Raw genomic sequence first — 27,024 nt, 5'->3', positions numbered from 1 at the left:
ATACCCAGTCCAATTTATTAAGATGCAGTACTTTCGTTCCGCCATTAGGAATTATCAGACATAAAAAAGAGACAATTACAACTAAGGCTAGCGCTGCATGGTGACTTTGGCTACGATACAGGTTGCATGGCCAAAAGATCGCTGTGTTATCACAGTGTTGCTCTAGCTGCTTCCCAGTAATGAAAATGAATGTGGCCGCGTTTGGACACACAGGTTGCAGAGGCACGACCGTCGCAAGAAATCCATCAAGTATGGATTTCTTGCAACTGTAGTATCGCAGTCACGGCAACCTGGGGTTACAATGCCACATTCACTGTCATTATTGCAATGCAGCCAGCACAACTCTGCGATAACAGCAATCTTTGGTTGTACAACCTGTGTCGTGGCCAAAGTCGCCATGCTGCCCTAGCCTTAAAGGGGTTTTCCCATCTTGGACAATTATGGCATATCCACAGGATATGCCATAAAAGTCCGATAGATGCGGGTCCCACCTTTGGGACCCGCACCTATCTCTAGAACGAGGCCTCCAAAACCCTGTTTTAGCTTACTCGGATCTCGTTGCCTCCCAGCCGCTTCCTGGTGAGGTCGTTGTGAGTTACGGAAACTGCCGAGCTCACTGAGCTACGCTGTTTCTGTAACTCCCATAGAAGTGAATGGGAGTTACGGAAACAGCGTATCAAGGTGAGATACGCTGTTTCCGTAGCTACCGAGTTCTGGAAACAGCGTAGCTCGCCTTGCCACTCTGTTTCTGTAACTCCCATTCTCTTCTATGGGAGTTACGGAAACAGCCTAGCTCAGCGAGCACTTGGCTTTTTCCTTACTCCTGACCTAACTAAGAAGTGCCCAGGAGACAGCAGAGCCGAGTATGCTAGACCAGGGTTTAGGGGACCCCGTTCTAGAGATAGGTGCGGGTCCCAGAGGTGTGGATATACCATAATTGTCCAAGATGGGAAAACTCCTTTAAGATTGAGATCCTCCAAAACTACTCGCAACCCAGAAAAATTCAGTGAAGTCCACAATAGAATAATTATTTTAATATTTTTAGTAATACTAATATTTCTTGCCAGTACTTGTACTTTTTATAGTGAGTAGCTCGGTTATATATATCCAGTGTTCAGGTTCCAGTTTATCAAAATACCAGATTATTGGACATTTCTGCTAAATAACTAATTCCAGACTATCAGAATTACTGTGTTAAAAGAATAGTAATAAAAATATTGCACCTTCCATATCAAACCCTTACCATGGGCAATTGTGGCATTTTTCTGAATTGGGGAAACAAGGAAGCAGGGAAACCCATGTAAAACTGCAGTTTCCCATAGAAGCAGATCTAAGAACATTTCCTAAAACTGCTTAATTTTTTTTTAAATAAATATATATATATATATATATATATATATATATATATATATATATATATATATATATATATATATATAAAAATAATAGCTTGAGAAAGGTTCTATTGCAGAGCTGAAACGTTGCATTGAGCATTAACTGATGGATTAATAAAGCACCGCCACATTTTTTTGCAAATGATCTTGCCTGATTTTCTGGATCTACTTGTTTGTGTCCTATGGTCGTGACCCTGGCGGGCTTGCACCCATCTACAATATTTGGACTGTGCCGTTGAAGTTTTTTGGTATTATATTATACTGTATATAAATATTATTGTAAAAATACATGTATTAATATGTGGTATTTGCCACAGTTGTTTGGTAGGGCCGTATTGTTGCACGTTTCTACAGTACACTTATTGCTATGTGTGAAGAAGGTCTTATTAGGCATTCAACAAATAGTCAATTAGTTTAAAGCGGTTTTCCGATTTATATTTTTATTTGTCCACTAGTTTTACACTCTCCGACACACTAAAGTTCAAATGTACTTACATTTCAGAAAGTGCTCCCGATCTCGGTTCTATCCCTTTAGTCACGTTGATCACATTTTCTCCATCCTCCAGAGTCGTGCCGTATACCAATCACATGGTCTAGGAGCCAATAGTCCTAGACCAGTATACAGCATGTCACAGGTGACGTTACTTTATGTGGGCGTCTTCCTTTGCTACGGGGATCACGCATGCGTGGCTACCTTTTATTCTCTGTTACGCTCATTAAACAAGAGGGAGGCGCCTAATGCACACTCCTTAAGTGTAAAAACAAACATGCCCCAAAATCACTGTAAACATACAGTGCGTGACGTGAACGCGAGGAATGGTAAGTATAGATTTTTTTGTGAAGTAATAGTGGCAGCAGGTTGTCTACAGTAGGGAAAGTTCTTTGATCATATTTTTTTTTTTTTGGTGGGAGGATCTCGGAAAACCCATTTAATTCCATCCTGAAAACTTTATGTGTTTCTGATCATAGTATTTGTTTAAATGAGACTTGTGGTCTTCTATACTATTAGTTTCTAACAAAGGAAAGGTAATGTTCAATTTATCCACCCATTTTTATGAACCTGAACATTTTCTAATGTATGATGTATAAAATATATTTGTAATGGATGTACATCTGGGGGTCAAGGCAGTGTCCTTTTACCCACCAAAGTGAAAATCATTTATAAAACAAGCAACATAGTCTCTATGAAAAGCATTGAACTTAGTGTAAGATTTTTTTCATTACACGTATTAGTGTAGATTTATACTGCTGTCCATTTGTCACCCATGGACGCTATGTGTGCAAAGGACTGCCCATCAGCCTCTACCACCCTTAATAACTGACTGGCTTCTGAAGAATTAGATCACCAGACATGTACTTTTGTTTCTCTGGAATATGCATATAGTATTACTGATTGGTGCAAGAGAAACAAATAGAGGATGGTGAGGGTCATCCTAACATAACATAAAATGTTGAGTCACAAGTGATCAATCTGTTGATTTCCATTGCCACATTACAGCTAAACGCGACATTACAATGTGTACATTTATAACATGCCTAAGATAAACAGAGATATTGGACGAGTATACTCTATAAACCCAATTGTACAATTGAGAAGATTTGTGAATTAATTATTTACCACCATTTGGCTAAACAGGAGGTCCTTCAGGATTTTTCAGTTAACATCTTCCTGCAATATAGTTGTCGAGTGCCTAAAGAAGAGGTGGTGTGTTACATGTCATGTACACCAAACTAATATAACGGTAAAGCTGGCTATACACATAGCATGCACGTTTATTATATAGGGGAGAGGGAAATAAATGGCCTCAGTTGAAATAATGGATTATAAGTGCGGCCTAAAGTGTCCCTGTGCATGGGTAAAGGGAAGTTCCTACTGAAAAATATATCTCCTATACACAGGATTGGTGATAAACGCTAGATCACTGGTTCCTCCATGATCACTTGTATGGGTGACCTGAGTCTTCCGCTCCTCCTCACAAGGATGTCTGTCATGAGGAGTTGTATGGAGAGGCATTTAAACATGCACGCTCCATATAGTCTTACAGCTGACACAGTTTTCCAAAATAGTTTTTTTTCTTAATTTTAGTCCTAAATGTATTACTTTACCTCCAATTAGTAAATAAATATGTACCTATGTACCAAAAACTGTATCTTAACAGGCGCTGCCCTGACAAGTTTGGGAAGATATGGTCTAGATGGTTGGAGGCCTCGGACACTGCCGTTTAATGTTTGTTTGCCCTTCTGGATGGAATGGGAGCAATGCGGGATGACGGGAGCGCTTGGGTGAATGGTGTGTGTTCTTTTAGTTGTTCTTAGGCATCTACTGTGGTCACATCTTCTGCTACTTGTTGGCAGCAAAGTATATCCTGTATCGTGATACTCCTTCATCTGTTCACTGCCTTTTCTGTACTTTGAATGTCTTGTAAGCATGGTGCCTTGTTATTCCAACCAGTTTACGGGTTGGTACTTATGTTGTATTTACTTGTACTTTTGTACTTTGAAAATTAATAAATAAAACCTTTTAAAAATCTATCTATTATGTAATGTTGTAGTACATTGAAATCCATCCTGGGAGCACCTACTGTTAGGCTGTATTCACATCAGTGTTGTCTTTCCGTTGAGGGGTTTCATCAGAGGTTTCCGTCAGGGGAACCCCTGCACGGAAAGGCAAACAACAACCTTAGCTTCCGTTTGCATCGTCATTGATCTCAATGGTGATGGAAACTTTGCTAATGGTTTCCAGTTTCCGTTTATCAACGTTGTGACAGGGTCTGTTTTTATGGACTCAATAGCGCAGTCAACTGTCACAACGATGACAAACGGAAACCATTAGCAAAGTTCCGTCACCATTGAGATCAATGGTGATGCAAACGGAAGCTAAGGTTTCCATTTGCCTTTCCGTTGAGGGGTTCACCCGATGGAAAACACAGACGGAACCCCTCAATGGAAATACAGCGCTGATGTGAACAGGACCTAACCTGTTCAGGGAAATGATGGGGTGTCTTGCATGCTTCATCTGCTTTTGCAGATTACAAGGTATTTTGCTTGGGCAAGAAGGAAGAATGTGCAACTCTGGTTATTAGAAGATAATGTGGAGATGGCATCTCAATCTGATTAGGAGGGCTTAAGTAAGGGCTACTATTTGCTGCTCCAGTTACACACTGTACTGAAAGTTTACCAATACATTAAGGAGATGGCAGATGACTGGGACAGATAAGCACTTAAGATTAGTTGTACATGATATAAAGCTCGATTAGTAAGGTGAGCAGACATCTTTGGAAAGTGCTGGGTAAAAAGCTGTATAGGGCATGCAGGCTGTGCGTAAGCTGTCAGCGGGCTCTGTCAGATAAGATGAGCAGAGTCAGCCACTTAGCAGAAAAGCCACTTAAGAAGCTAAGTGTATTCTGTGTCAAGCACAAGTCTGATGGGAGGGAGAGGCAATTGATCAAACACCTGTACTTAGACCTGCATTTCAGGACCCACCATCCACTCGTGTCTTCCAGGAGTGCGAGTTGCAACTTGAATGCTTGTGGTAATGCTTAGGATGGTGTAAGAGCCCCGAGCTGGAGACTTGTAGAGGCCTGAATACAGGGATGCTGGGATACATGGCCGCTCTGACATGTTGTATGGTTCGGCTTGGGGATTAACCATCTCCTGTCTTTAAGCATCACTACTAATTTGTTTTGTGCATGGAAATAATGCTTTCAAAGCAAATGGGATTAAATCCATGTAAAATAGTCTGACTGAGCAAGAAGTGTAGGGAAATACATTCTAAGCCATAGAATTTGGTAGTGGATGTTTTTTTCCTTTTGTACTTTGTATTTTTCAGAATAAAAAATTAGCAAAACAAATTACTTTCGGCTACAATAAGACTTCTAGCCTATTAGAAGGTTTTGACTTGCTGAAAATCTCTGCAGTCAAGAAACTAGTTAGTCATTTTTCTTTTTGATTTGCCGAAAATCTCTGCAGTCAAGAAACTAGCTAGTCATTTTTTCTTTATTTTTTCTTTTTGCCTGGTGGGACACTGAGTGCTAGTTTTCCCACAATAGAATAATAAATTATTTTCAGCATATGTCCAGAATATTGTATATTTTTAATATTGCCCAACCCGAATATGTTGTACACCATGTAAATGGTTTTCCTTATGGACATCATAAATCTCCTAGATCTTTATGGTAACTGTAGTGAACATGTCCATCAGCCTTGAGTTTCAAACATTGGATTACTCTTAACAAGGTAAGGTATTTCGTATTTGTGGTGTGGTCCATGTGTATAACATATATACTGATGTGGTAGTTACCATAGAGATCAGTTACATCACTTAGACCATTCTTTGAAGTTACTGTCACCATGCAGTGGCCTATAATATTAATATGAATAGACAAATATAAATATTTGTCTGCTTATAGACTATCCAGTTAGGGTGTAACATATAGAAACGCTGGAGAAAGCTCCGTCTGGTAATGAAGCCATATGGAGCTTACCCGACATACACGGACCAAAACATGATGTACCTAGAGCCTAAGGTCTATCCATTTCTTCCATGACGGGGGTATAAGATTCTGTCAACTCGGATTAGTTGTCTAATCCAGAGAAAAAAAAATCAAGTGGAAATGTATTGCGTTCAAGTCAGAGAAGGTGAAGATCTGCTCTGTATATAATGTGTATAGCTTTTTACTTTTATTCCTTCCAAACTTGTTATCACTGAGCCTCTAAGATGAGCTAGCGGCACAGCACAAACTCATAAATTGTTCCGTGTCTTAAAGTAGCGATTGAGGTGTCTATGATGAGCCATGATGGCTTCCTGAACATGAATTTGGTTCCTCCAGGCTGACAGTTCACTGACCAGGATTAATAGCATGGGGTAGACAGTGCCTGGAGTCCACTAACAGAAAAATGCCATGAAGATAGATTCTATATTTTTGGCAGCAAAAATGTTATATTGATTTCATATGAAAACCTAGCATCCTTATATTACAAAAAAAAAAAGGTCTGCAGAATCTGAGGTGTGTATTGTGATGTTCTGCACAAACTGCAGATGCTGAAGAACCCCTTTTTTCATAAGAGAGGTAGCGCTACATGTCAGTCAAACATGCGTTGGCATAGGAGAATGAACTTGCAAAAAGTGATCTTCTACAAGGAGAGATGATCAGTGTCTATATAGCGTCACTCATTTCTGTATACTCACCTGGTTGTGACATCAGAATGTGATATTTATACAAATATTATTTACAGAGATGTGAATGGAAAATGTCCATTCAGGTGCATTCTAAAAACATAAGATGAAAAAGAGTGAAGACACATAGGACATACAAATATATTGGCAGGGATATGTCTCCACATTGCTGTATGGATGTATGTGTGTTGTGTGTGCTGGGTCAGGCCTGGAGATCAAGCGGTGTGTGCCTTTCTAGGATAGGTGTCCCTTTAAATTTTGTTAGAAAATAACTTTTTTCTTTGTATCATCTATTTGGACATGCAGACGAACTGAGACATGTAGACCACAATAGACCAGTGTAATCTAAACTCTAGTACAGAAGAGGCTGGACACAGCCCGCAGGGCTTAGGAGGGAAGCCTCCATGACGGACATAGTAGGGAAAGGGTTAATGAAGGGTTAATTATGAGGGAGAGTTAGGAGGGGATGTATTGGGGACAGGGAGGAGTTAGGGGTCGTTACCAAGCTTCCCGCTGTTTTCGGCATTGAGCCGGAAGCAGCGGGAGGAGTAACACGCACTGCATAAGCTCCTCCGCTGTCCCGTTCGGTTTTATGTCGGAGGCCGACATACTTGCGCGGCTGCGAGCCGCAGCTGTGCACCACGGTCCCGGATGGTTGGAGGAGACCGTGGCGGCACTCACCGCGATCCCGGACGCTGAATCGTCGCCACGTCAGGCACGGCACCCGAGGTCTGTGGCTGAAGGGGATAGGCTCCCCTCCCCCGGCCCCCTTCCTAGCTGTAATATGGCGGCGGGGGGGGGGAGTCGGCAACCCCCGCTCCTACTCAGGCCGGGTCTACCCGTCGCTCCCGGCGGTCTCGCCCTCCAGAACGCCTCAGCCCTGAGGTGGTCCCGCGGACACGGCGTCGCAGAGGGAGCCCTACAAAGGACGCTGCAGGCCAGGCAGCTGGGGGGGCCGCCTCTTCCCAGGCCCTGCGTCCTGGCAGGAATCCCCGGCCGCGACGGGGTCCGGCGGCAATCAGGGAGTCGCAGGCCGGGCTCCCTGTCACCCCTCCCCCATCGGATGGAAGATTTGGAGGACAATCTACGGCCCGCCTGGTGATGCTCCGGCCAGGGGGCAGGCTTCATCGGGATCGTCTAGACGGACGCCTAGAGCTGCAGCGACGACGAGGCAACAGGTCCGGTCAGAAGTCTGGGTCGCAGCGGTCGGGCGGCAGGTTGCCGGCCCATCTGTCAGAGCGCCGTCGTCACCGTGTAGGAGATGTCGGTGGGATGGCCAGTCGTCTGCGAGAGAGGAGCTGGAGGAAGGTGAACTTGACGTTTATCGGCGAGGTCAGGATGGTCCGGCTGACAGCGCCTGTGCAGCCCGGTGAGTGCATAACTCCGTCTTTGCCATATCCTGTGATTTTTATGTCGGGTGTCGGCGGGGGGGCTGCTAGCGTAGCGTCGGCGGCCGGTAGTGACGCGGGTCTAGCGGACTTAGTGGGTTGCTTGCGGGAGCTGGTTGGGCGTTTAGATAAGGCGGCGGCTCCATTAGTTACGGAGGTGTCCCCGGCGGTAGTTTGGGAAGGCCCCCGGGAAGGGGGATCGTTACAGGCGCGGCCAGGGATGGCGGCGAAAGAGGCGGTCGCGGTGTCAGTACAGACCGAGGCGCAAAAGGAAGGCGATAGGGTGCGTATTGATGATTGTGCTCGTGGGGAGGTGTATGTTTGCTTCGAGGGTCCGTTGGGGGCGCATTTAAAGCAGGAGGTGCGCGAGCGAATATGGAAGGACGAATACGTCGAGATTTTTTCTCTCCTGCCGCTTGCTAAATTCAATTTGGATAAGAGCAAGCGGGACGAGAGTAAGAAGGATGAGGAGGAACGTCGGCGGTATAGGCTTATCCCGCAGACGTTTGTCAATTGGTCGCAGGCGTTTGCAATATTAGCCAGTGTGATAGGGGAAAGGGCGCCGGAAAATTGTTCGGCGTTGTTTTGCTATTTTGATGCCATTGGGGAGGCTCATAGGGTGTACGGGGGGCAGGCGTGGCTAAGATACGACGAGCAATTCCGTCAGCGGAAAGCGGTTCGGCCAGCGATTCGGTGGGACCAGAAGGATATTGCTCTCTGGTTAAGGGTTACGGCTCCGGTTAGGCAGTCCTTTCCCGGGAGCGCCGGCCAGGGAGGCCAGTCCAGTCAGGTCGGGCAAGGCGCCGGGGCAAAGTTGGGATTCTGCTGGCAATTCAACGATGGCCAGTGTAAGTTCGGGGCCACGTGCAAGTTCAAGCACGTGTGTTCAGAGTGTAATGGTGCATCCCACGGCGCTGCAAAATGTATGCGAAAGAAGAGGTCAGGGAACCAGTCCTCCTCGGTTAGTCAAGGGGTCGTCACCGGTGAGGGTGGAAAGGATGGTCCCTTATCTAAATGAGTATCCGGATAGGGCGGCGGCCAAGTTACTTTACGAAGGGTTTTCTGTTGGTTTTATTATTCTTCCGCCTCCTTATGAAGTCCCGGTTACGCGGAGGAACCTTAAGTCGGCCTATTTGCATGCTCAGGTCGTGTCGGAAAAATTGTTTAAAGAAGTTTCGTTGGGCCGTATGGCGGGGCCTTTTGTTGATCCGCCAACAAAAGATTTAGTGGTGTCCCCGTTGGGTATTGTTCCAAAGCGCGAGCCTCGGAAATTTCGTTTGATTCAGCACTTATCGTTTCCCAGGGGTTCGTCGGTGAATGACGGGATTGATCACGAGTTGTGCTCCGTAGTGTATACCTCATTCGATAAGGCGGTGGGGTTAGTTCGGGCTTCGGGTCCCGGTGCGCTGTTAGCAAAAACCGACATCGAGGCGGCTTTCAGGTTGTTGCCAGTTCATCCAAAGAGCCAACGGCTGTTGGGTTGTTTTTGGAATGGGGCCTTTTACGTGGATAGGTGCCTTCCGATGGGATGTTCCCTTTCTTGCGCATACTTCGAGGCGTTTAGTAGTTTCGTTGAGTGGGTGATGAAGGGAGTAGCTGGGGTCGATTCGTTGATACATTACTTGGACGATTTCTTGTGCGTCGGGCCGGGGGGTTCGCCGGTTTGCGGTAATTTGCTTCATGCGTTGCAGAAGGTGGCGGGGGATTTCGGGATCCCTTTGGCGCCAGAAAAGACCGAGGGCCCTGTATCGACTATTTGCTTTTTGGGTATCGAAATTGACTCGGTGGCAATGGAGTGTCGTCTTCCTGCGGATAAGTTGGTGGCTTTGATTCAGGAGGTACGCCGGGCTTGTAGGTTAAAGAAAATTACGCTGCGTGAGCTTCAGTCATTGCTGGGGAAGTTGAATTTCGCTTGCCGGATTATGCCAATGGGGAGGGTATTTGGTAGACGTTTGGCGGCGGCAACAGCGGGGGTGTGCGCGCCACATCATTTCGTGCGGCTCAAGGAGGAGCATCGAGCTGACCTGCAGGTATGGGATGACTTCTTGGGCCAGTATAACGGTCGCTCGCTATGGATGGCTCCGGCACAGGATACGAGTGATTTAAATATTTTTACGGATGCGGCTGGGGCGGGCGGTTTTGGAGCGTACGGGGGAGGTCCGTGGTGCGCAGGTCAATGGCCGGCTAGCTGGGTGTCCAGTGGACTCACGCGGAATCTGGCCCTGCTCGAGCTGTTCCCCATCGTGGTCACGGCGACCATTTGGGGGGACAGGCTCAGGGATAAGAAGGTTCGTTTCTACTGCGACAACATGGGGGTGGTGCTGGCCATTAATAATATCACGGCATCATCTCCGCCGGTAGTTCAGTTGTTGCGACATTTAGTGTTGGTGTGCTTGTCATTGAACGCGTGGGTGGTGGCGGTTCATGTGCCGGGGGTACGGAATTGTATCGCTGATGCTCTTTCTCGCTCGCAGTGGGACCGGTTTCGGCAATTGGCACCGGGAGCGGACCGTCTCGGTTTGGCTTGTCCGGAACATCTCTGGGATCTGGTCTCGGTCCCGTAGAACGATTGGTGGAGAGGTCCTTGGCGCGCACAACGTGGAGTGCTTATTCTGCTTGTTGGAGGCAGTGGGAGGAGTGGGTAAGAGAGTTGGGTGACGTCAACACGAATAGAGACAGGTTGGTGGCACTTTTGTACTGGTTAGGGGACGCCTGGGAGGCGGGGTTTTCATTGGCAAAGGTTAATCGTTTCATGTCTGCGGTGGCGTTTGGTTTTAAGTTGCGAGGCTTTCGGGATGTATCTAAGGAATTTGTAGTGGGACAGGCTTTGAAGGGTTTGCGCCGAGGTAGGGTCGAGGCGGATCGTAGAAGGCCTGTGTCGTTTTCTCTGCTTGGCTCTTTGGGCGGATCATTGGCATCGGTCTGTCGTTCTTCGGCTGAGATGGTGTTGTTTCGGTTAGCTTTTTCTTTAGCGTTATTTGGGGCATTTAGAATTGGCGAGCTGGTGTCGCCTAGTACCAAGTGGGCAGGGGGGTTAAGACTGGGGGAGGTGAGCCTATATGCGGATCGGCTTGAGGTATGGTTGCGCCGGTCTAAAACTGACCAAGTAGGAAAGGGAAAGCTGATAGTTTTATTTGCCCTCCCGGGTTCGGCTATGTGCCCGGCCGCGTGCATGCAGGGTTTTAAGCCACGAGGGGGGTCTCAGGAATTGCCATTGCTATGTCACGAGGACGGATCATTTTTGTCCAGATTTCAATTTGGAGCTGTATTTAAAAAATGTTTGGCGGCGGTCGGTGTTTCGGCGGGCTCGTATTCATCTCATTCCTTCAGGATTGGCGCAGCAACAGAAGCAGGGCGCTGGGGGTTGGATGATGAAGGGGTGCGGCGCATCGGTCGTTGGGAGTCCAACAGATTTAGGTCTTATGTCCGCCTCCATCTGTTATGAGTCTTGTTGTTAGCGGTTAAAAGCATGTTTGTGTGCTGGTATCTAACTTTCTTTTCCGTTTCAGATCCGCCTCCGTGTTTGGTGTGGTTGCTGGGCCACTCTTACATGCATTGGGGGGCTTTGAGGGCGGACGTCCGCCCGGACAGTCGCCAGTTGCGCATTCCGCGGCGGGATGCGGTTTTGCATTGGCTGGGATTTAGAGGTATGTCATGGAGCAGGGTGTTAGCTGAATTCCAGACATATGCCCGGCTTGATAGGGTCCCAGAGGTCTTGGTATTGCACGTTGGTGGGAATGATTTGGGAGTCCGCCCCTTTCATGAGTTGGTGCGGGGGGCTTCTAATGTAAATTTTAAACACGTGTCCTGCTGACTCTTAGAATTGAACGTTTGGTCTGGTGCTGCGTGCTGCAGCCGTCAGCTCCAGGCTTTCTGTACCTTGCACTAAGCTGATTGCAGTCAGCAACGGACTCTAATTTTTAAATTATATGTAGTCTGTCCTTTCTTTGCATCAATTCAATAAATACTTTGTTATTTTCTAATTGTTAGTTGGAAAACAGGGCTTCTGTTGCCGGCAGGCAATAAATTTATTTCAATTTAACCAATACGCCCACCAACTATAGGGGTCCTCCCCTTTGTGTGGTGCGGGATATTAAACACGATATGTTGTGTTTGTGGGTTTCTTACCCCAGGTTGGTGATAGTGTGGTCGGATATTGTCCCAAGGAAACATTGGCGACTGGCTAGGTCAGTGGAAAGAGTCAATAAGGCTCGGATTAAAGTTAACCGGGCGGTGTCCCGTTTTGTAGCCAAAAATGGGGGCATTTGCGTGCGGCACAGGGATTTGGAGTCAGGAATGGGGAACTATTGGAGGAGTGATGGGGTTCATTTGACCGAGGTTGGGATTGATCTGTGGAGCCTGGCAATAGCCGAGGGAATTGAAAGGGCGGTGGTGGTGTGGCGGAACTCACAGGCTTAAGGTGGTCAAGGCCTGTTTCGCTGTGGCCGGGGGAGTCCTTGAGGTCAGTCAGTACAAAATGGTGGGGGGGTCGCATCGGGGGTATGCGTCCCCCAAAAAAGGTACATGGTTGAAGACTGCATCGGGTGTTATCCCTTTGAAGTGGTCTTCTGGTGGTTGGAGCCATCTGCAGAGGTGAGCGGTGCCTCCGAGCTGGTTTACGGCTGGAGGTAATTGGTTGGTGGTGGTTGCAGATGGCTAACTCGGGGTGTTTAAAAAGGAATATCTAAAATGGCTTCAAGGACTTCCTCTGCTCGGATTAAGGTTAACGTTAAATTGTTATTTATGATTCTGACCCATGTTGGGTCATGTGAACTATTAGGAGGAATTCTCTGGTTGGATTCCTAATTAGTTATCCGAATGTTTCGGATGTAAATTGTATTTTATAAAACTGTGAAATTAATAAACGGCTGCTGTGGCCATTTCACATCCAACCTCAGTGTCACGTGTCTTTCTAAATGGTGGGGGTGGAGGGATAGGAAGGGATAAGCGAAGGTTCACTAACACACGACTCTACTTAGGCAGGTCAAGAAGAGGCTGGACACAGCCCGCAGGGCTTAGGAGGGAAGCCTCCATGACGGACATAGTAGGGAAAGGGTTAATGAAGGGTTAATTATGAGGGAGAGTTAGGAGGGGATGTATTGGGGACAGGGAGGAGTTAGGGGCCGTTACCAAGCTTCCCGCTGTTTTCGGCATTGAGCCGGAAGCAGCGGGAGGAGTAACACGCACTGCATAAGCTCCCACCCTCCCGCCCTTTGTTCGTTATCCCTGTGGTCTTTATGTGAGTTTGTCTATGAGTGTTTTGATTTTCCTGTGTGCTTATTTAACATGTTGTTTTATTTTTCATTTCGGAGCAGGTCCAGGTGTCATAGCAGCTGGCGGGGGGAGTCCTTGAGGTCAGTCAGTACAAAATGGTGGGGGGGTCGCATCGGGGGTATGCGTCCCCCAAAAAAGGTACATGGTTGAAGACTTCATCGGGTGTTATCCCTTTGAAGTGGTCTTCTGGTGGTTGGAGCCATCTGCAGAGGTGAGCGGTGCCTCCGAGCTGGTTTACGGCTGGAGGTAATTGGTTGGTGGAGGTTGCAGATGGCTAACTCGGGGTGTTTAAAAAGGAATATCTAAAATGGCTTCAAGGACTTCCCCTGCTCGGATTAAATTTTAACGTTAAATTGTTATTTATGATTCTGACCCATGTTGGGTCATGTGAATTATTAGGAGGAATTCTCTGGTTGGATTACTAATTAGTTATCCGAATGTTTCGGATGTAAATTGTATTTTATAAAACTGTGAAATTAATAAACGGCTGCTGTGGCCATTTCACATCCATCCTCGGTGTCACGTGTCTTTCTAAATGGTGGGGGTGGAGGGATAGGAAGGGATAAGCGAAGGTTCACTAACACACGACTCTACTTAGGCAGGTCATGTTGTTTACTATTAACCATTAAGGACACATACAATGTTAATTTTTTAAATTTCTTGTTTTTCATAGTCGCATTTCAAGAGCCATAACTTTTTTATTTTTCTGTTGAGATAGCCATGTGAGGGCTTGCTTTTACAAGACAAGTTGTATTTCTTAATGTCACTATTTAGAGTGACATATAATGTATTGAGAAACGTAAAAAAAAAATTTGGTAGGGTGGAATTGAAATAAAACGCAATTCCGCTATACTTTTTTTGTGTTTCGTTTTTGCGGCGTTCAATGTACGCTAAAAAGTACATGCTAACTCTTCTCTGCGGGTCAGTACAATTACAGTGATACCAAATGTTTTTAGTTTCAAAAAGGTATTTATTGGTATAAAAGGTAAGGTAGGAAGCATACAAACAAATATTTAAAAATCCCCACGCAGGGGGATAGAATGGAGATTAGTTATTACTAAAAAGGGGAAATGGTATGGAGGAAAGCGGGCGGGGAGGGACATAGGAAGGAGCAATATACATGAATATTCAAAAATTAAAAATAAAACAAATCCACAAGTAGTCACTTAATTCCATAAAGAACAAAGAATCCTTATATCCATAGAGTACATTACACCTATATAGAAAGGTATTAAAACAAAATGTTTACAAAGTAATGGTATAGTGGAAGTCAGGTGCATGAGGGGAGGAAAGCCATGTTTCCCAGACCGTACAATAGAGTTCAAATGAGTCCGTTCTAATATCCTCTAACTTCTCATATATAGCTATACCATTAATTCTGGTAATAACAGCAGAAAAATTCAAACCTACAGTACGCCACTGTGAAGCTATGTATATGCGAGCTGCTAGTAATATATATTGGGCAAGCTTAAATTTGTAGTTGGGCATCCGGGTAGGGATAGCCCCCAGTAAACATGTGGGTAATCGTTTCGGAACTCTAAACTGACATATGTCAGAGATTAAATTACAGACTTCTGTCCGGAAGGTTGGGTATGATACATAGTCCCCTCAGAAGCACAGCCTTTAAAACAACCGGCAGGAATACCAAAAGTATTTAATGATTTTTTATGTTTTACTACTTTTACAAAATAAATGTTGCCATATTCGGAGACCAATAACTTTATGCATTTTCAGTCGATGGAGTCATGTGGGGGATTTTTGTAGTGCGATTGGTACCATGTTGGGGTACATTCAAGTTTTGATCACTTTTTATTCAATTTTTCCAAGCAAGGTGATCAACAAACAGCAATACTGGCATTGTGATGTTTTTAGCTATGGCGTTCATCCTGCAGTTTAAATAAAGTGATATTTTAATAGTTTGGAATTCTATGGATGCAGAGATACCAATACGTTTACATTTTTTATTATTTACACAATTTTATGTAAAAACAGGTTTTCCTTTTAACTGCAATGGACCCGGCTCAGCACTCCACAATTTCGTCGTGGGGGCGGGCGACTGGGGGACAGAGGGCGTCAAATCCCTCTGGCTAACCTCCCGGATGCCGCAGTCATTATTGACCGCGGCATCTGAGGTGTGTAACCGCTGAGATCAGAGTTATCTCCGATGCCCACTGTTGCAGGTGGGTGTCAGCTGTGTAAAATAGTCGGGACCCGATAAATATGGCGTAGGATCAGCTCCTGAGCAGGCACCATATTTTCGGAACACCCACCGTATTTGTATGGCGGATAGCGCTAAGAGGCTAATATTTTGGGGATATTTGTAGACCGTAGCCAAAACAACTAAAAATACTGCTGTAATCTGTGTTTATAAATGTGTAAAGGTGGGTTCACAAATATCAGTTGCGTCCAGCCAGATGTTTTTAGCCTGAGCCGGGCACAACTGATGACATTTTGTGCACTTTGCGCATCGGTCCATAGCCATACTATTGCCGTACAAAAAATGCTGCATGCAACGTTCTTCTGTATGGCGAAGGTGGACATTCGGAGTTAAAACGGATGCAACTGATGCCAGAACTGCTCCCATAGGAAAGCATGGGATCAGTTCTGCCATCAGTTGATCTCTGGCGGCTCTGTACCACGCCGAGGGGACACTAAACCAGATCGCCATATATATATATATATATATATATATATATATATAAATATAGACAAAAGTAGATGAATGGAGCAGCACAGTAGCAGAAAACACAAAAATGGTGGGTGCAAGGCTTCGTAGACCTCTCGCGACCACTCCTGATAGATACAACACTGAAGATAAAGAAGCAGCACTTCCAGTTGAAAACGTAATACATTTATTCACCAAAGGTTCACAGCAACGTTTCACCTCCTCAATGAAGGCATTCTCTTTGGTTGTTTCTTTTTTGTAATCTCATACAACCCCTTTATATCAACATTCTATATATACCATAAACATATAGACGTTGGCTTCTTATATGGCAGATAGGAACATAGTCCTGAGCATTTACAGTCTGGAATGACGAGAAGGTAACAAAGAGGTGTTCAGATCGCATTAGCTTATATCATAAATGACCAGTGATGCATTTGTGAATTTATCTTCCGCTGTGTCCACTTAAAACGCAAGCTCATGTGTTTACCATCACGCACCAAACCACAAAATGAACTTGTCTACGTTCACATTGAGAGCACTTTTAGTTGTGTAAACACACCTCAATATTCTTCCTTCATTCTCAAACAATTTACAAAGCTTAAAATATTGAAATTGCACATTATTATTGATCTGCATTACCAATTGTATAAGATATTCAATCATGTAAGATATTCAAACTTCATATTATAAATAATAGCACAAGCAATTACTAAATAACAAAGCAAAATAATTGTGTGCTTGCTGCGATCCACCAAAAAGATGAGGTTGACACAAGCTGCTACAATGTAGAAATCATATTGAAACAGCAAGTAGATGCAGCACAAAACCTTTACAATGTACAGACAAAGGAAACGTGACGGCTGATTTTTCTTTCTCCACTGGAATTTTCGTTTGGTGTTTATACATTATCAGTTACAATGGGTAAAATAATTTGTGATAGTAAAGGAGGTCAAAAAGCTTGTAAAACGATAAAATATGTTTTGTATCACTTGCATATATACTGTATTAGTCACTTAGTTGTCAACAATTGATCATATAAAATAGGTTAAGTGAATTTTATGGCAGTACATAAAATCCATAAGAACGCTACGAGAATCTCTTGTGACAGAATAAGAAAATTGCATTATGGTGTCCATTTTCTTTAAATGGCCCCTATTGAAGAGTTTATGTTACCTCTGCATCAAAACACTGACAAGTACCTGAGTGCAGTCCATGATTTTCTCATTCATGTCAGTCCCTCCCAAGGCTCCTACCATTCTAATTGTGATCTCCCTTGCGCCCATCTGTTTACAGATTGAGGGCCCCAGTGGTTTTGTTGCCTAATTGTTGGGTTATCCAGGGCAGCATCTGGATAAGCCCCCAAAGGAGATTCATAGTCGTCTTCAACAGTTGCACAGAAGGTTCATTTGAGAAAAGACTCTTTCCAATCTAACCCCACAAAAGGGCAAGGATGTGCTTACTTTATAGCAAAATGTTCCTGCCTTTCATTTTTCAAATGTTTTAACAAAACTGTAAAAAAAATCTGGGTTTGTTTTGTTAGTTTAAAATTAAACGTGTGAATAATTTTGATTGATTGATGTCAAAGCGTTCTACTTATCATGGCTGCCTACCTCAGTAATTCTTCTCATTCACATGGTTGAGGCACACTATGTACCATAAGTTGCTTACGTGGTTAAAAAAACCACTTGTCAAACTTGTACAACTTGTGTATTTCCTCCATGTTTACTTGCTTACATATCAATAAGAAGATTGGGGCAGATAAACTAATGCTGTCTAATATTAAGACATTCTAATCTAAGACCAGGCGGTCAGAAGATGTGCCATATTTATCAAAGTGGCGCACGCTGATAAATTTGGCATATCTCGCTAGACATTTTAGGCATTTTTGTCTTTCTTGTACCACCTCTTGGTTGGCTTAGTTTATGCCAGTACCTTTGCTCCAAATTTTGGCAGACGTTGGCGCATTTTATGTCACGCCACTTTCTATTTGACCACGGTGATTTCTCTCTAAGTAACGCCACTTGTCGTGCATGGCGCAATAAGTGTCTAAAACAGTTAATAAATATGGCACACAACTTGTGCGCCAGAATTATGGCTCCATTTTGAATAGTAATTCTGCCCTATTATTTTAAGAAGGGTCCATAGACTTCACCAGACCATAAAAGGGGTCTATGGCACAAAAATAGTTAAATTAGGTTCACTATTAACATTGGCTATATAGTCGGCAAATGTAAAGTAAGAATTACTAAGTAATCATCTGAGTAATACAATTTGAATGCCTTTTTTTCTCGTCTCACTTATTTCTTAGGTTAAACTGTTTGCCGTGTAGAAAAAACTCCTGTTTCTACTTGGAAACCATCAAAAGGCTATTGTTAATGGATCTTTCATTCTTATTATGTAGTACATGAAAAGCATTAGTGTGACATTGCCTTAATTTGAATGGACTGTAGAACTAACTGGCTCATTACCACCGTAATGCATTAAAATACTTTTTATTACACATAGGTATTCATATATAAATCAAACTATTTGGATAGTCTGGTGTTAATGAGCATCAGCTATTAAAAAACTAGCCATGATAAGATCCATGAGCAGCAGCTAGCCTGACTTTTTAGTTTCCAGGTACCAACAGATTTTTCCTGCACTTGACAAGTGAATTACCCAAAAAAGATAATGAAGATATCTTACAAAGGTGCTAACACTGTCAATATACCAAATAATTAGGGGCATAGTTAGGGAGGAAGCTGGTGGGGCATCTACCCTGACTGGATACCACCGACTTCACCAGCTAGAGTTAATAATAAACCCTCAATAATGGAGATGCAAACCATTTTGGCAGTAGCTTCACTGTATGGTATAGCAGAGCGAGGTTGCCACCCAATAGCCACGGCAGTAATGGGACTGGACAGAACGGCGGGGGGCGGTCCAAAAACCGAATTTTTGCCCCTGGGTGAAAGAAAGCCTAGCTTTGTAGAACAAAAACCAAAAATGTAAATGACTGCTTTTTTTTTGGTCTTAAACATACATATGTTGATGATCCATTTTTTGTAGGTTTGGTAATAGTATTACATTTAGCAATAGTATGGAAAGTAAGATTTAATTTAGTGATCATTTTTTCCTCTTATAATTCTGTAGAATGCTTTGTCCATATAATCCTTGTGCTTCTAACTGATAGAATTCATAGGTTTCCGATCTTTGACCTATTATCTCAAAGGCCATTTTTAAATACTTTCTATGAGCTGACCCAGCATTAAAGGGTTTGTATGAGATTAAAAAGCAAGGTCTGCTTTATTTTCCAGATACAGTGCCACTCCTGTTTATGGGTTGTGTCTATCTAATATTGCAGCTGTGAATAGACCTGAATTGTGTGTGGACCTGAGCTGCAATACCTGACACCACCTATGGACAAGAGTGGCAGTGTTTCCGGAATAAAAATAAAAAAGCAGACCTTGTTTTTTAATCTTATACAACCCTATTAACCAACTTTTGACCCGTACGAATATTTTTAGATGAGTTCAGCTTTAGATGAATAAAAAAAAACATTTTGTATTGAGAACCTTGAACACGACCGTTGTGCCACTCGGGCCGTTTTTGACGGCATCCGAGTGGCACCCAATATTCTTCACTGACCCATTCACTTTAGCGGGTGAATCGGGTCCGTGAAAAATGGTCCGAGTCTCCAATAGAACATGTCATATCTTTCCTCGTATCACTGACGGGACTCGGACGGCGCACACGGTCGTGTGCATGAGACGTTAAAGCTGACATAAGTTTCTGTAACAAATATTAGGTGCTTTAAATCTTCTGCAATTTAACATTTTTTTTTTTTTATATAACCAACAGTACATCAAGATTCCTTCTCCCATCTCTGGTTCAGATGATAGAGTTCGGGTATTTGCCTTCTACCTTTCTAGAGAGATTAAAGATAAACCTCAATCAAGTTTCGAGTGCATTAAACAGGGCAGCTCATGGTGAGATCAACAGTTTTCTAATTTAGTAAGAGTTTTTTATATGTTTTATGGGAGATATTGAGCAGCTTAAAAACTGTCACACTTTAGGCCATGGTCTATAGATAAAGATTTCCATACACTACATGATCTTCCATTTGAGAGCCGCTAACAAAAAGCACCTCCCACTTTGACAGACAGAATTGAATGGGTACCATGTAATACTACCTTCCCCTGCAGTGCCTGCATCTGGAGAAATGTATAGCCGGCTGCAATTTTCCCTGGCGCTATCAACTGTTCCGCGAGGGTTTCAGAAGTCGGCCCCACATTGTGAGCTGATCGCCAGGCCGGCATCATTTGAGAACCCCTTTATTACATTTATAGTATACAGAGAGGTCCACACTACCCTATTAGCCCAAACGGCACCAAAAAAATATTTTGCTGTTTAGCTAATAGGAGCTATCAAAGAATACAGGGAACTCACTTTGAAATACAACCAACGATAAGGGAGAGAAGCTGAAGCTACAATCAGTGACCAAGAAGGGGAGCTGCAAATAATGAATGTGCCTTACGATTGTTTTACGTGGTGGTAATATGACCACAGCACCCAATCCTCCTGTGGTTCTATGGAACCTAACTTAGAACCCACAAGATCCCTATGGTATGAAACGGGCCTTGACCTGATTGCTTTTAAGGATCAGAAAGATCTTTTCCCGTAACATGAGAATGAATTGGCAGCTAGTTCAATAGTTTTGGAATAACTAAGGCATCGGTACTTTTTTATGAAATTACCATTACATTATTTTAACAATAATGTAAAGTTTAATCAATAGTACAGTTACATTAAATAAAATTAATACGTTCTGTTATTTTCAGTAAATTTACTATAATATCTGCTCAATCTTATGGTAAAAATGGAAAACAATACAAAGAGAACAGATTCACATAGCTTCATTCTTTTAAACAATACTATGTGTAATAACAGCTGAGCCCTTTATTCCAGTTTTGCAATCTATAGCAGTAGTACAGTGCTTAGACAGCAATTCTGTGTGTCTTAGTTATACTGTATCTATGGTATTTTTACAGGAACTTAGAACAAATCAATGCTGGGCTCAGCTAGTGCTACATGGAATAATTCACTGGGTATAGCCAAAGCGGCACTGTCACTCCCGAGTGATGGGACAACCCAATGTTGTTTTGAGTTGTCCTGGATTCGATAAAGACGTGATAGCCATCTTCAATAGCGTGGAAGCCACATAATGCTGGCCCTCAGCTCAATACATTTAAGGGATAATAATCTTGCCCCAGTCTTTTAGAGGAACTTTCAAGGAGTAGTCTCATGTCCTTTTTGTAATTATATAATACCGTTATACAGCACACAGGTTTTTTGTAATTTTTTTCAGTTCTTACCGCTTCCAGGGCTAATGAAGGTCTGCTGTGTATAATATTATATATATATATATATATATATATATATATATGTCATAAAGATGCTTAATAGTTCTTTAATATCTGCTCTAGGAATGGAGAGAAACAGCTGACTTGCATTGGCACGATACAGGATAAGATCACCGTATGTGCTACTGATGAATCCTACCAGTTGACACGTGACCGCATGTCCCAGGTAGAGAAGGAGACATGGAGCAGGACTGCCATTGAGATCAAGCCCGGAGCATCTCATCGAAGTATGTGCATCAATGCAGTGGGACTGAGAACACTTCTACTTTCATTTAGTTAAAGGGGATGTCCAAGATTTAATGACTTTGTGTTAATGCTTGTAATTTATAAATGTAAACACATTTGTATTATACTTACATTTTCCAAAGTGGCCCCGTTTCCAGATCTTGCCATGGGGTACTTGACGGGTGACATCACTCTCTGCACTGGCCCTGGCCGCTTTGTTGATCTTGAATTCTTTGCCTGCTGTTCTCTCGAGAACAGCAGGGACCGCGAGAATAGCAGTGACAGCGCATGCGCATTACGGGCTGTGAAGCAGAACAAGCCAATGTACACCACGACACAAGTGACGTGTCGTATACCCGGAAAAGAATTCAAGATCAACAAAGCGGCCAAAGCCAGTGCAGAGAGTGACGTCACCCGTCAAGTTCCCCATGGCAGGATCTGAAAATGGGACCACTTTGGAAAATGTAAGTATATTACAAATGTGTATACATTTATAAATTACAAGCATTAACACAAAGTCATTAAATCTCAGACAACCTTTTTAAAGAGGCTCTGTCACCAGATTTTGCAACCCCTATCTGCTATTGCAGCAGATAGGCGCTGCAATGTAGATTACAGTAACGTTTTTATTTTTAAAAAACGAGCATTTTTGGCCAAGTTATGACCATTTTCGTATTTATGCAAATGAGGCTTGCAAAAGTACAACTGGGCGTGTTGAAAAGTAAAAGTACAACTGGGCGTGTATTATGTGCGTACATCGGGGCGTGTTTACTACTTTTACTAGCTGGGCGTTGTGCATAGAAGTATCATCCACTTCTCTTCACAACGCCCAGCTTCTGGCAGTGCAGACACAGCCGTGTTCTCCAGAGATCACGCTGTGACGTCACTCACAGGTCCTGCAACGTGTCAGACGAGCGAGGACACATCGACACCAGAGGCTACAGATGATTCTGCAGCAGCATCGGCGTTTGCAGGTAAGTCGATGTAGCTACTTACCTGCAAATGCTGATGCTGCTGCAGAATCAACTGTAGCCTCTGGTGCCGACACGATGCAGGACCTGTGAGTGACGTCACAGATCTGCACTGCCAGAAGCTGGGCGTTCTGAAGAGAAGTGGATGATACTTCTCATCAGAAAGCCCAGCTAGTAAAAGTAGTAAACACGCCCCGATGTACGCACATAATACACGCCCACTTGTACTTTTACTTTTCAACACGCCCACTTGTACTTTTGCAAGCCTCATTTGCATAAATACGAAAATGGTCATAACTTGGCCAAAAATGCTCGTTTTTTAAAAATAAAAACGTTACTGTAATCTACATTGCAGCGCCGATCTGCTGCAATAGCAGATAGGGGCTGCAAAATCTGGTGACAGAGCCTCTTTAAGTTAGTTGTACTAGGAATGTAACCAAAGCAAAATATTTCCTGCAAAAGATTTTCTGCAATTTTATTTCCTGCAAGATAGGAGATCACTGATGTTATATGATACTGAAACTTCAAGCCTGTCACTCATAAGGTTGTCAGACAGGGGCTTACCATGATTAAAGTGTCTGGCTATTATTTATTCTGAGAAACAAAAGATTTTGGTGACAGCATCCTTTAGCAATCCGTGTTTATTGTGCCCAGTGAAGCATTCAGAACAGCAGCAACGTTTCGACCCTTACAATATGACAATACATTGCTGCTGTTCTGTTTGCTTTGCTGGGAACAACAATTTACGGATTGCTATAGGATTCTGTTGCCATGATCTTTTGTATCTTGGAATTTGCATCTTGGGAGTTAAGGACCTTCCTGTTTGGGCATACTTGCATCCTGGACTGAGTCTGTCCCTTCTCTTATACTTAGGGCTTTTATTTATGACCTAATTGGATCAGCTCCTGATGTTCAGTTTCATGGGTTGAACAGACACATTGCATCTAGCCCAAAAACAGCTCGGGACGAAGGACAGGAAATCAGTTATGAACATTTGTTAAAAGTCACATAATTTCTTCTCTTACCAGGACCAGGTTCTGAATATATGTCTACCGGTAACTAAGGAGCAGAGAAAGAAGCCTTTATTCACTTTTTTGTGCCTTACTTTTTTTTAGATAGAAATGACTGTAATAAATTGCAATATTTGGAAATAAGATAAAACAGACATACAATAAGTTTATAAGTTTGACTTATTTACTAGTAAACTGGTTGTCCCGAATGTAGAGTTGGCCAACAGGGTCAAGTAAGGAGATATGTGTGCGGGTCTTTATGTACAATCCCTAGGGTGATGGTTAATCCTTCCTTGTATTGATCCTTCTTTATAATCCTTCCTTTTACAGAACAATGCTGGTTCTCATAGCTTAGTTTTAAATATATGATTTCTTTGCATGATACAGAGATTTTTACTGTACCCTGTAGATTTGTTTCTAAATGAATACCCTTCCCCTCACATAACATCTTTGAGATGACATAGGAAACTCTTCTATGTAGATCTTATAACTTCTGAAGTTATGTTTGCCACTTATTCTTTGTGGAACTAAAGAAATTATTATTAATATTATGAATATGTTTTAAACAAAATATAATTTTTACTATTTTATAATTGATAAAATAAAGTTTTCATACACGACCCCACTGGATGGGCAGTTGGCTATATTATCAGATATATCTGAAGAACTTATTTGCATATACTAGTCCTTCTCAATGAATTAGAATATCATCACAAAGTTAATTTATTTCAGTAGTTCATTCCAAAAAGTGAAACTCATATATTATATAGATTCATTACACACAGAGTGATCTATTTCCAATATTTTTTTCTTCTAATGTTGATGAGTATAGCTAACAGTTAATGAAAATCTACAATTTAGTGTCTCAGAAAATTAGAACATTATATAAGCCCAATTTAAAAAATGATTTTTAATATCGAAATGTTGGCCTACTGAAAAGTATGTACAGTATATGCCCTCAATACTTAGTCGGGGCGCCTTTTGCATGAATTACTGCATCAATGCAGCGTGGCATGGAGGCGATCCGCTCGAAAATTTTGTATGCAGTAGACGGCTGCATTGACTCTGGACTTGATATAACACAGTGGACCAACACCAGCAGATGACATGGCTCCTCAAACCATCACTGACTGTGGAAACTTCACACTGGACCGCAAGACACTTGGATTGACGCCTCGCCACTCTTCTCTGGGACCTTGATTTCCAAATGAAATGCAAAATTTACTTTCATCTGAAAACACAACTTTGGACCACTGAGCAACAGTATTGGTCCACTGTGTTATATCAAGTCCAGAGTCAGTGCAGTGTCTACCAGGAAATTTTAGAGCTCTCATGCTTCCCTCTGCTGACAAGCTTTATGGAGATGCTGATTTAATTCTCCAGCAGGACTTTGCACCTGTCCACACTGCCAAAAGTACCAATACCTGGTGTAATAACCACAGTAACACCGTGCTTGATTGTCCAGCAAACTCGCCTGACCTAAACCTCATAGAGAATCCATAGGGTATTGTCAAGAGGAAGATGAGAGACACCAGGCCCAACAATGCAGACGAGCTGAAGGCCGCTATCAAAGCAACCTGGGCTTCCATAACAGCTCAACAGTGCCACAGGCTGATCGCCACCATGCCACGCCGCATTGATGCAGTAATTCATGCAAAAGGTGCCACAACCAAGTATTGAGTGCATATACTCTACATACTTTTCAGTAGGCTTACATTTCAGTATTAAAAATTATTTTTGAATTGGGCTTATATAATATTCAAATTTTCTGAAAGACTAAATTTTGGGTTTTCATTAACTGTTAGAAATAATCATTAACATTAAAAGAAAAAAGTGCTGGAAATAGATCACTCTGTGTGTAATGAATCTATATAATATATGAGTTTAATTTTTTTAAGTGATTTACTGAAATAAATAAACTTTTGGATTATATTCTAATTTATTGAGAAGGACTAGTATTTCCCACTTAGATTTGAGTGAAATTCTCCCTATCTGTAATAATTGTTCTAGGGAGCTTTTCTCTGAAAAACACAGCAACATATGTTCTTGCTTTTTAAGACTTTATTACCATATCCCTGTAGAATTTGTCTGGTTGTGCTTACTAAAAGTTTCAGGTGTAATGTTACCTGTGTGGGTTTTGACTGTTAAAAAGCTTGCAATAGTTGACAGGAAAGAACATGAAAATCATATCTTACACTGCTGAAACCATATCTTACACTGCTGAAACTATATCTTACACTGCTGAAACTATATCTTACACTGCTGAAACCATATCTTACACTGCTGAAACCATATCTTACACTGCTGAAACCATATCTTACACTGCTGAAACCATATCTTACACTGCTGAAACCATATCTTACACTGCTGAAACTATATCTTACACTGCTGAAACTATATCTTACACTGCTGAAACCATATCTTACACTGCTGAAACCATATCTTACACTGCTGAAACCATATCTTACACTGCTAAAACCATATCTTACACTGCTGAAACTATATCTTACACTGCTAAAACCATATCTTACACTGCTAAAACCATATCTTACACTGCTGAAACTATATCTTACACTGCTAAAATCATATCTTACACTGCTGAAACCATATCTTACACTGCTGACACCATATCTTACACTGCTAAAACCATATCTTACACTGCTGAAACCATATCTTACACTGCTGAAACCATATCTTACACTGCTGAAACCATATCTTACACTGCTAAAACCATATCTTACACTGCTGAAACCATATCTTACACTGCTGAAACCATATCTTACACTGCTGAAACCATATCTTACACTGCTGAAACCATATCTTACACTGCTGAAACCATATCTTACACTGCTGAAACTATATCTTACACTGCTGAAACCATATCTTACACTGCTGAAACCATATCTTACACTGCTGAAACCATATCTTACACTGCTGAAACCATATCTTACACTGCTGAAACTATATCTTACACTGCTGAAACCATATCTTACACTGCTGAAACCATATCTTACACTGCTGAAACCATATCTTACACTGCTGAAACCATATCTTACACTGCTGAAACCATATCTTACACTGCTGAAACCATATCTTACATTGCTGAAACTATATCTTACACTGCTGAAACCATATCTTACACTGCTGAAACCATATCTTACACTGCTAAAACCATATCTTACACTGCTGAAACCATATCTTACACTGCTAAAACCATATCTTACACTGCTGAAACTATATCTTACACTGCTGAAACTATATCTTACACTGCTGAAACCATATCTTACACTGCTAAAACCATATCTTACACTGCTGAAACTATATCTTACACTGCTAAAACCATATCTTACACTGCTGAAACTATATCTTACACTGCTGAAATCATATCTTACACTGCTGAAACCATATCTTACACTGCTGACACCATATCTTACACTGCTGACACCATATCTTACACTGCTGAAACCATATCTTACACTGCTGAAACCATATCTTACACTGCTGAAACCATAT

At 42.5% G+C, this 27,024-nt stretch overlaps 1 protein-coding gene across 1 annotated transcript in view; it reads left to right on the top strand.

Moving 5' to 3' along the window:
- ELL3 (elongation factor for RNA polymerase II 3) overlaps window positions 1–27,024 on the top strand; it is a 100,236-nt gene that overhangs the window by 37,553 nt on the left and 35,659 nt on the right. The window contains exons 3-4 of the mRNA XM_075855255.1: window positions 19,744–19,871; window positions 21,369–21,532. Of these exons, the coding sequence (XP_075711370.1) occupies window positions 19,744–19,871; window positions 21,369–21,532 (292 nt within the window). The remainder of the gene's footprint in view (window positions 1–19,743; window positions 19,872–21,368; window positions 21,533–27,024) is intronic.

Source organism: Rhinoderma darwinii, chromosome 3, assembly GCF_050947455.1.
Source record: "Rhinoderma darwinii isolate aRhiDar2 chromosome 3, aRhiDar2.hap1, whole genome shotgun sequence".
Taxonomy (NCBI): domain Eukaryota; kingdom Metazoa; phylum Chordata; class Amphibia; order Anura; family Rhinodermatidae; genus Rhinoderma; species Rhinoderma darwinii.
Note: the sequence above shows the minus strand (reverse complement) of the source record. Positions and strands in the feature narration are given on the sequence as shown.